This window comes from Cucurbita pepo, chromosome 10 (assembly GCF_057944985.1).
Source record: "Cucurbita pepo subsp. pepo isolate OVF chromosome 10, ASM5794498v1, whole genome shotgun sequence".
Classification (NCBI taxonomy): domain Eukaryota; kingdom Viridiplantae; phylum Streptophyta; class Magnoliopsida; order Cucurbitales; family Cucurbitaceae; genus Cucurbita; species Cucurbita pepo.
The window spans coordinates 2,120,341-2,131,541 of NC_141807.1; the positions used below are offsets into that span (position 1 = coordinate 2,120,341).

The following is an 11,201-nucleotide window of genomic DNA, read 5'->3' on the forward strand; positions in this document are numbered from 1 at the left end:
ATTTTTACTAATGCCAACATATTTTAATGATAATTGATTCTCGTACGAGTAAATAATCAAGGGTAATAGCGTAATTACGAGTGGGAAATTGGAGTTTCTCCATTCGCATACTGAAGCCGAGCCGATTGGGCCATTAAATAAATTGTATATAAATAAAAAATAAAAAATAAAAAACCAAAAAATAAAAAAACAGATGCGTTTGGATCGGGAGCACTTGGCTCGATCGTCCGAAGAGAAGACGATTTAGGGGCACGATTCTATGATTGCAGAAGGATCAAAGATGCTTGGATTCTAACAGCTTGCTACCCGTACAAGATCTTCTCATTCTTCTTTTCTTTTCGAAAATCTCGCTTGAAATCAGCTCCGATTTGTCTTTATTTTTCAGCTCCTCATTTCCATTAAGCCACTTCTCCTGGTCCCGAGATGAGGGGCCGTGTTTTTCGCCGTCTATGGGTGTTTCTACTATTAATATCAAGATTTCGGAGCTTGACTGGCGAATCAAGAGCATATGAGAATTTGGAACTCTCGCAATTGGGCCCGTACAGGGAGAATTCTGAAGAATTAGCTCAAATTGGCGGCAAATCCCTTCTGCCCCTTTCTGTGTAGGTTGCTTTTCATTATGTAGTATTCTTCATTTCCTTATTAATATTCATGGAAGTTTATTAGATTTAGGACTCGGTTACGATGAATCGATTCTGGCTTGGAGTTTTGCATAATTACACTATTTGCATTTCCTTTTCCTGTTGCAGAAAAGGCAAAGGTAATACTGCTCTTGTTGCTACTTCGGCTGGGGAGATCTATTTGGTAGATAGTAATTCTAAGAAGGTAATTTGGTCATTTGCTTCTGGGACACCAGTCTACTCGTCATATCAGTCTCCTACCATACATGATTACAACAAAAAGTATGCTTCTGGTTCAAGCCGCAGCCCCTTCTTTTTTGATTGTGGAGATGACTGGGAGCTGTACATCCACACAGAACATGGTAGAACGGTATAATCTAGTGAATTAATTACGTCCATCATATAAATGATTTGAAGATTTTTTTTTCTTTTGATTTCCATTGTTTTGTTAACCTTACTAGCCTCGTCGTGAAAGATTTCTGGGTTGTTTATATGTTTAAACTTGTATTGTTTTCCCCTTATATGAAGTATTCTTTGGTCATTTGACGCTGCAGAAACTACCCCGCACCATTGATGAGGTTGTTAGAAGTACACCATTCATATTTGAGGATGGTTCAGTGATGACTGGTTCTAGGAAAACCACTGTCTATGAGATTAATCCTGTTACAGGAAAGTTGATTCGTAATCACAGTTCTGATTTCTCATCATCTGGGCTAAGCAATGAAGAGCGCAGTGTTTTAAATGGTAATAGTTCCAAGAATAAGCTGGACAATATAGATCTGATACAACCTGGTTTGATGAAACCTATTGAGCAACGACTATACATAACAAGAACAGATTATTTCCTGAAATCATCTATCCCAGGGTCAGAAGAAGTTTCTTGGAGTTTGAATGTTGCCGACGTAGGAGCTACCTTAGTCTGCCCAGATGTTGAGAAACCGACAAATAATGTTCCATCGGATCTTCAAAATATTGGTAATTTTGAGACTGACTTCGATTTTACTCAGCCATTGTCTTGCCAATCAGAAGTACTTGTTTTTCGTGAACGGAACAATGTCTTGACCGAATCATCAGGGCATAAAATACTATCAGATTCTCATAATACAGATAAAATGCTCTCGGTGTCTGCTTCAAGTCTAATGCTTCCTTCGCAGCCAAATGTTAAGCATTCAAATATTCATCCTGAAAGGTTGATGCTTCCCGGACCTGCTGCAAACATAGCCTCCCTTCTGGAACCTAATGCAATTAGTCACCCAAACGATGATAGTCAAGCAATAGTTCCAATGCCTCTGATGAAGGTTAATGATTCAAGTATAGTTCAGGGACATAAAATAGGAACCCATGATGTTGACTTCATAGCCATGATTCTTAATGGGCCACTAGGATTTTTTATTTTAATATTTATAACCATGTTTTTGGGATTGATTAAACAAGGTGGGACACTGGTTGCAAAGGCAAAACAATTTTTCTCGAAGGAGAAACCACCCAGTACTGTTAATTCAAAAATTGTATCTTCCAAGAAAAAGAAATCTCGGAAGACGAGTAGAAATGGAAATTTTGAGAAAAAGGATGCATCTTTTTCATCTGAAAATGAAGATATGGTTCGAAGTGAGAGTGATTTTAACAACTGGTTTCACACTAATAATTTTACTGATACAACTGGGGGTGGACGTCAAATTGGTAAACTAATGGTAACCAATACAGAGATAGCCAAGGGTAGCGACGGCACAATTGTTCTTGAGGGGGTCTATGAAGGTCGACTAGTTGCTGTGAAACGTCTTGTTAAGACTCACCACAATGTTGCCTTTAAAGAAGTTCAAAATCTTATTGCTTCTGATCGTCACCAAAATATTGTTCGATGGTATGGGGTGGAGTATGATCAGGACTTCGTATATCTTTCGCTGGAACGATGTACCTGCAGTCTAGATGATTTGATTCAGATATGCTCTGATCCGTCCCTGAACTCTTTGCTTAGCCTGGATGAAGATGCTGGCCCTATCAGTGATTATAAATTGCGTTTGGAGTCTCTCAAGAATGTAATATCAGATCTTAATCTGTGGAAAGAAAATAGCCGTCCATCACCACTTCTTCTAAGACTCATGAGGTATATACTTTATCAATCACAAGTTTTATTCAATAAATTAAAGTTGTCTAGTTATATGGAACTAGTCCTTGTGGCAATTTTTGCGGTGTATTGTTTCCTTATTGTCTTGCATATAATATTTTTATGTAACAGAGTAAATTTAATTCATGCTTTTGGTAGGGCCATATACTTGTTATGTTGAAATCAAGTCTCATTCATCCAAGTGCGTGAGTTTCATATTTGGTTGATCTATCCAAGATCACTTGTTACATTCTTTGGTACCTGCATAATTGAGTCTTGATATCAAATAATAATCACTCTGCTGCTATTTCACGTAGTTGCGTGAAAATTTATGTTCAAGAACAAAATTTGATCCCTTGACCTTCATGTACCTTATTACAAGTTTAGATATTTAACCATAATATATGAATTTTCATTTCATTGGATAATTTTGATGTCAGTTTTTTTATTTTATTTTATGCTTTGTATAATGTAGGGATATGGTTGCCGGGCTTGAGCATTTGCATGAGTTGGGGATAATTCACAGAGACTTAAAGCCCCAAAACGTGTTGATAACCAAGCAAAAATCTGTATGTGCAAAGCTCTCTGACATGGGTATTAGTAAGCGCCTTCTAAAAGATATGTCTTCCTTGGGACATCATGCTACCGGTAATATTCTTAAATTACTGTAAACTTATGGTCTGATTTATCAACACATTATTATATCTTATAAATTAGAAATTTTTACCAAGAAAATCTTGTCCATCTAGTTTTAGAAACTAGTATTGAGTGTGATCTTTATTATTATTACATTTTTTAGTACAAACAATCTTTAAATGTGAAATTTTATATAGTAATTTATTAAGTTGTATGCTTTAATTTTTAAAACTTATTTTTAATAATAATTTAAATGGATTGAATGATTTGTTATGTATAGCATGAATTTTATGTTTCAGAATTCAACAAACAATGTGTATGAGGAATGATTACGTTTGGAAACTTTGCAGGTTGTGGGAGTTCTGGTTGGCAAGCCCCTGAACAACTTCTTCATGGACGGCAAACACGTGCAGTCGATTTGTTTAGCTTGGGTTGTGTTCTCTTTTTCTGCCTCACTGGTGGTAGACATCCATTTGGTGATCGTTTTGAGCGTGATGTCAATATTGTGAAGAATCAGATGGATCTGTTCTTGGTGGAGTGCATCCCGGAAGCTGTGGATCTTATTTCTCGATTATTAAATCCTAATCCTGATTTGAGGTAAGAAATGACTGTTTGAAATCCTCAAACATTAGTTTTCATCCACACATACCAAAGTCCAACAATATAAGGCTCTTTGTTGTTGATTTCTACATTTTTCTGACTGATAATATGTTATTTTTTGTACTTTTGAATGAGTTCAGTTTTTTGGAATAAGATTTGTTGTTTTTGCACTATAGAAGATTTATATATTATTTAAGTAAATATATATTTTGATTACTTGCTATTGACTGTCATCAGGCCAAGAGCATCAGAGGTATTGCAACATCCTTTGTTTTGGAGTTCTGAGGCTCGACTTTCGTTTCTACGTGATACTAGTGATCGAGTGGAATTGGAAGATAGAGAGACTCACTCTGATCTCTTGGAAGCATTAGAGAGTACTGCACCATTAGCTTTAGGTGCTAAATGGGATGAAAAGTTGGATCCAGCTTTCATCACAAATATTGGACAGTATAGACGATACAAGTATGATAGTGTTCGAGACTTGTTGCGGGTCATGCGGAACAAGTTGAATCATTACAGAGAACTACCCAAAGAAATTCAGGTTTCCCTCTATTTACATGCCTGCTCCTTTCCTCCTTTTTCCTTTCTCTTTTTTGGTGTGAGAGATTGGGTCTGTGGGGCTTTTAGTTGGTAAAACTGTGATTATTTTTTGTTTAAATTGATTGCAACTCTTCGTTTCAACTTTAACAATTGTATATCCTGAATCAAAATTTCTTGGAAGACACATGTAATCATCTTATGAAATAGTATATGGTTGTCTCTACTATCTTATGGGAAAACCAACTACCATGCTCTACCCAAACCTTCTCCTTTCGTTCTCGAACTCGAACTACCTCATCAACCTTGTACTTCTTGCCAATATAACCACCTTTCCCTCGCCCTAGCTCGTGATTGTCCTTCCGCCTTCGGCCCTGCTCCCTTTATCACACAATCTTGCCAACTCTCTGGGAATGGTAAATGCAACAGCGAACATAAATACTTTAGATTTTGCTGGAAGCCGCACCAGAATCAGACTTACAGAGAGAAACAACTCTTCCTTGATAGTCTCCCAGTGCTTTCTAGTCTGGATACTTGATAATATCCTAATTGACTTTGCTCATCACCCCCCTCGACCATCAATTTCTTCATAATAATCAGACAATTTATGCTTTCTTTGGGCTCCAAAAGTTAATACCAAGCCCGGCTTCGTTGTCGAAACAGCAGAGATTTTCAGCAATAGAAAACAGAGCAACCTAATCTTACAGTAAAGTGGTAGTTGGCTCACCTTCCAGTATTCCCAAATCCAAGTTTGGCTGTCAAAGTGTACTATTGTAGTGATAAGACAATAGTTTCATGGGGGATTGCAGTAAGATCATAAATGGTGTCAGAGAATCAACCAGTCCATGTTCATCAGTGTGCAATCTCCTTAGAAAGAACTTATCACTGCGAAACACCAACTTTGATTTTTTGTCTGATAAATTCTATGATTTTTTGTCATTTTGTTGTGTTTGCTGTATATTTCAGGAGCTCATAGGATCCGTTCCCGAGGGATTTGATAACTACTTTACTAGTCGTTTCCCAAGGCTCCTGACTGAAGTATACAGAGTCATAAGCCAATATTGCAGGGAAGAGGAAGGCTTTCGAAAGTACTTCAAGAGCCATGTGGAGTAGATTTTGGATACTAATTTCACAGATAAGTGATGCTATATTTCTTCCTTTGACATATTCAGAACACACTGTTAATGTATGTATACTGTACACAATTGTAAATACATGTAAGGCCTCACAACATCCAAAAATCTTTAATCTTACAGAACACCACAGCTTTTGGCCCTCAAAAGTTCATGTTATGTTGTGAAATTCACCATGAATGATTAATCTTCTTCTTCCTTTGGGTTTGTTTGTTTGTTGGACCCCTAATTTGGATGGCCTGTATGCATGGGAAGAACATTACCTTGTAGCTTGAAATATGAGCCTGGTAGAGGTGACTTGATGCTGACAGACAGTGTGCGCCCAATTGGAGCATCCCAAAAAGGAAAAATGAAGCAGCTTTGATGACCCTTTCAGCCTTCTACGGTTTAGGGTGGACTCATATTTGTTTCAATGGACGATTCATTGTATATTAGCAATAGCATGCGGCCTTCCAACATTGATTTCTTCTAGTCCTCTTTCCAATTCTAGAAGTAGAATATATGTTTTAATCCTCTCGAATATTCATATACAAGAATGAGAGTTTCTATTTCATTGAACATCTATAAGAATTTGTCAAAATATGCGTGCCCCAACCGTTCATTTTGCTTACGATACTAGTTCAAATCCTTACCACACATTTGTTTCCGACTAGTTACTTAGTTTTACCATAAAAAAAAAAAAATTACAGGTTTAGTTCATAAACTTCCAAATTTGTGTCTAGTCCCGGAAACTTTATAAATGTATTTTCTTAGACATATTAAAATTATATCTAATATATCGCCCTACTCTAAATTATCAAATAAAATATTAAAAAAAAAAAATCAATAGATAAAAAATTGGTTTCTTCTAGACTAAGAATTGATTTAAGTGGACAAGTAGTTTGCATACTACTTGTAAGTTGAAAAGGCAATCTCACGTGGGCCTTAATTACATGCGAAGTAGAGGTTGAATGGGCGTCTCCGGAATTGAACCGAGAAAATAATAATAATAATAATTATTATTATTATTTTTGCTTTTCCACAAAATACTAAAATAAAATGGATCAAAATGGCATTTTAATATATATATTAATTAAATTTAGTGAAATAATAATAATAATAACTTTTATTGGAGAAGAATACACAATAGAATATATATTTTAAATTTGTGACAGAAGTGTTAGTGTATGGACTCGTTTTAAAATTTATTGAATTAAGTGGACTATGTCTAAATATTAGATATTATAAAAAATAAAATAAAAGAATTTTAAAGTAAATGGATGAAAGTGGTAATTTAGAGGCCCCTCATTTATTTCAAAAGGGTTTTAAAGAAAAATACACAATAAATTAAAATAAAATGCTAGTTTATTGTTTTATATTTCTTAGCAATATATATTATATTTTCTCTTTTTTGCTCATGTAAATTATTACTATTTGACCAATTTTCATAAATTAAAAAATAAAAAAAAAAAAAAAAAACTTTGAAACCTACGTTTAAGATCTATTGAAATTTCATGAATACATTTAAAAATTATTGAAAAGTATGAACTAAATTTAAAATTTAAGAATGGAATAAAATAGAATAAACAAATACTTACAAATTGTTATTTATAATATTTATCATCCAACACCATTTTATTTTACCTTTGAAAAAGTCAACCCATGCATGCCTATATTAATCACATTATTCATGTAATTAAATAATTTATCAGGAGGGTCAAAATGGATCATTTTTAGAGAGAATATACCATGTAAAATTAATTTATTTCACGTTTTTATACTAAAAAAGTTGAAAAAATAAAACAAAATAAAGAAAAAGCCACGTGTTTGACTGAGAGTCAACAGCCGGCGTTGACGTTTCTGTACGGAACAATAGAGGCATCAGTATTCCTTCTTGGTCGGTGCCCTATTTTTTTGTTTGCCACTAAATCCTTATTGACTGATAGCATAATTTAAAAGTAATTATACTTTGTATTTATTGTGTTTAAAAAAATATATATTAGAGAAAATAAAAACATATCTATCTCATTTATTTTAGAATAATTATTAATATTTTTGTCGAATAAACTAAAAAAACCTCAGAATTAAGACATATTATTTATAATAGCTCAAATTATTTTAATAATTATATTTAGTAAAACATACATTAAATAACAATAATTAATTATTTATATTTAATTTTTAACTAATTATAAATATTATTTATTTATATGAAACTCGCCTAAAAAATCATTTTATTTCTAAAATATTTTAAACAAAATTTTTAAGAAACTACAGTTTTGTCATATACTTTTAACCTTTTTTAAATTCATGTTAAATTTTGAAAACCCTACACAAAAAAAAAAATAAAAATAAAAAAAAAAATATATATATATATATATATATATATTTAAATTTTAATAAAGGATGAATTATTTAATAATAATAATAATAAAAAACTGCCAGTAATAACCAAATTTATAATTTAAAAAAAAAAATGAATAGAAAATATAAGAAGCCAAGTCGGCATTGCGAGTGTGGACCGTGGGGAACCACAATATCCAGACTACCCAGTTTACACGTGTCTGTACCATCCTTAATCTATTCCCTTTGACTTGGTCTAACCATTATCTTTTCCACGTGGATTAAACCTCACCTATTATTTTAAGAGCCAAATTAATTTCTTTATTCAATAAGACGCCCATATTGAAGCTATATTATATTTCAAAATAGGTATATTTTCAACTTAATCATTACCTAATTTTACTCCTACTAATATGTCGACCCATTCAACTAAAGTAAGTGTTATGCCAATTAAAAATTATCGAACCCCACTAATGTTTCGTGATGTCACCTCGAGCATTATAATGATATATGTTCTTACAACTCACTCAAGGCCATTTATCGGTAATCGACCCATGACCCTGACATCCATCCACGTGACACTATCAAAATATAGTTCTAATATTGGACGTTAATTAACATATATTTTTTATTTTCGTGTCACAAATTTGAAAGAAGAAGTTAAACAATACTTTTCTCATTTAAAAGTTAAATTCAAGTTGGTTTTGTTTTGAAAAGAATGCTTCAAGTTGAAGAATTCGTAGAGAGAGGGAGAGAGAGAGAGACAGAGAGAGACAGAGAGCAACCGACATCTTTGTATGGCGGCGCGTTCATTCCAATGGAAACGCCTATGAACATTAAATTCTCAAAGATCCTTTATAGTTTTATTATATATAACCTTCATATCAAAAGGAAAAATATAAAAAAAATAAAAAAAACCCAGTTCAAATTTCCATAAAAGGAATCGCTTTTGATTTAAATTATTGCATGGCGGATCCAGAGGACACCAGGTCTTCGGAGATGTTGTTTTTGGGTTTCAGTAGCGAGATGGAGATGTCGGCCATGGTTTCGGCTCTGACCCACGTTGTCGCCGGAGATGTGCCGGACAGAGATGCTTATTATGATTCCGCCTGGACCTCCTCCTCTGTTTCTGCTTCTGCTGTAGTATCCGCCCCTTATGGCGGTGGTGGACATAAGAGAGGCCGAACGCTGGCGCAGGAAGACGGTGGCTCTGTTTCAACGTGGTCGCAATCCTCTGTAATTTCAGGTGAGATTTTTGGTTGCTGTTAAGTAATACAAAATGCTGAAGGATTTTAAATTTGTTTGTTGTTTGCAAATAAAAAGAATGAAATTTTTGTGGGTAAAATTGAGTTTTTCAAATCATTTTGGTTTCAGGATTAAGAAACAGAGGAATTCAGTGAATCCCTTTAAATCAGCGAATTATTCGCTGTTATTGAATAAATTATCATTGTTTTTCAGGAGATTCAAGCAATGGAGTGATTATAAGGCCACAAACAGGGTCGTTGGCGATGGAAAATTCGGTCTATGAATACGGCGGAGAGATTCCAATCACGGCAGAGCAACCACCGGCGAGAAGAAAATACAGGGGCGTAAGACAGAGGCCATGGGGTAAATGGGCGGCCGAGATCCGAGACCCGTATAAGGCGACGAGAGTTTGGTTAGGTACGTTCGACACGGCGGAATCCGCCGCACGGGCATACGACGAAGCTGCTCTCCGATTCCGAGGCAGTAAAGCTAAACTCAACTTCCCGGAAAATGTCCGCCTCCGACAGCTGCCGGCTACCCATTTCAGCAATTCCAATTCTACGAACACCCTTTTGGAAATTCCAACAAATTCCGAATCGATTGTCCATTCTCAGCCAATTCTTAACTTGCAGAGCTCTTCCAATGCTTCGCCGGTGAACTTCGTCAATTTCTCCAACGGTCAATTGCAGCCGCCGATCGACACATACAGTGAAATTAACTTCTCATCCTCTTCTTCAATGGCTTCTCCTTTTCATTCTTCAACCGCCGGACTGTCGAATTCTCAATTTTCGTCGTCGCCATCATCTTCGCCGGGGGTTTCTCTTTCCTTTCCGCCTCAGTCCGTCTCCGGTCGCCGGAGCAGCGACGATGAGCCTTATCCGACTTCAGATTGGTCTGAATTTTTCAATCACGCCGCTTCGTCGGGATGATTACGTTATCTGTTTTGGATTTCCGGTCGAGATAGGTAATTGAATTAATAGATTTGAGGCTTGAACTTTTGTTTTGGCGTGGAAAATCGAAAGTTCTTGGTTTTCTTGTAACAATTTGATGGGATTTGAACATTTCACGTAATGTTTCAAAGGCTTCTCAAGTCTGGCAGAGAGTATGATCTTTGAGTCGGTTTGTTTCTTTTGTTGTGAATTGATTCGAATAAAAATATATGTCTATAATATAAAGTGTGAATTGATTCGAATAAAATATATGTATAATATAAAGTATTAAAAGTATGCTCAAACTTCTCTATCTATAATTAAATAAATTATAATAATATGATAAATGGAAAGATAGCTATGGTGAGAAGGCAAATATCTAGATATTTGACTATAATAAAATATCAAATATGATATATAGTAAACTATAATTTAGTACTAAATATCTTTAATACCTCTGCAAGGTGAGTGTTGGATTTGAACGAACGTGAAACTTGGATTTGAAAAATTCAAAGAGAGGTCGAGAAACACTTTTCGTGAAGATGTCAACAACCTGGTTCGGATGAGGCGTAAGAAACACTTTCTTGCCCATCAAAAAATGTAGAGGGATCGTCGCTCAGCGGCGATGTTGCCTTGGCTTTGGTTAGAATATGTCTTAACCCATAAAGAGAGATCGTCACTCAACGACGATGCTGCCTTGGCTCTGACAAGAATATGTCTAACCCAAGAAGTAGAAGGGGAAAACCTAGAGCAAGGGACAAAGGCATTATTGAAGCCGGAAGAGTTACCACATTGGGTGAAGGAGCCAATTTTGGCAAGAAGGGCAGCCGAAATAGTTGGTTGTTGAAGAAGCTAGTGCGGCGCCTAGATTCCAAAGGTAAATCTAGACAGAAGGTCAATAGGTTTCTCAAGATTCTGTATATTTTCGATGGGAACGCTCATGAGGATTCTGAGGTTAGGGTTTCTGTTAAGGATGAAGGGTTGATTGGGAAGAAAATGAGAGAAGCTATGTAGGCCAAGGAAAAACCGATTATGTTGGAGAAGGTGAGGTTGTATGTACAAAGTATGACGAAGG

General features: G+C 35.3%; 2 protein-coding genes across 3 annotated transcripts; both read left to right on the forward strand.

Moving 5' to 3' along the window:
* The first annotated feature begins 175 nt into the window (after positions 1-175).
* LOC111804556 (serine/threonine-protein kinase/endoribonuclease IRE1a) lies at positions 176-5,837 on the forward strand. 2 transcript variants are annotated; one of them, XM_023689408.2, is made up of 8 exons: positions 176-308; positions 386-602; positions 750-990; positions 1,175-2,724; positions 3,200-3,372; positions 3,711-3,957; positions 4,198-4,501; positions 5,464-5,837. In XM_023689408.2, exons 2-8 carry the CDS (start codon positions 424-426, stop codon positions 5,608-5,610), a joined length of 2,841 nt encoding a protein of 946 aa, XP_023545176.2. In that variant the 5' UTR covers positions 176-308; positions 386-423; the 3' UTR covers positions 5,611-5,837. The 2 variants fall into 2 exon arrangements, with proteins under 2 accessions (XP_023545176.2, XP_086983973.1); XM_087127847.1 differs by lacking the exon at positions 176-308 and having other exon boundaries at positions 467-606.
* A 3,000-nt stretch (positions 5,838-8,837) lies between these two features.
* ABR1 (Integrase-type DNA-binding superfamily protein) lies at positions 8,838-10,287 on the forward strand. The gene is made up of 2 exons (XM_023689413.2): positions 8,838-9,198; positions 9,411-10,287. The coding sequence occupies exons 1-2, from the start codon at positions 8,919-8,921 to the stop codon at positions 10,124-10,126; spliced, it is 996 nt and encodes a 331-aa protein (XP_023545181.2). The 5' UTR covers positions 8,838-8,918; the 3' UTR covers positions 10,127-10,287.
* The last annotated feature ends 914 nt before the right edge of the window (positions 10,288-11,201 follow it).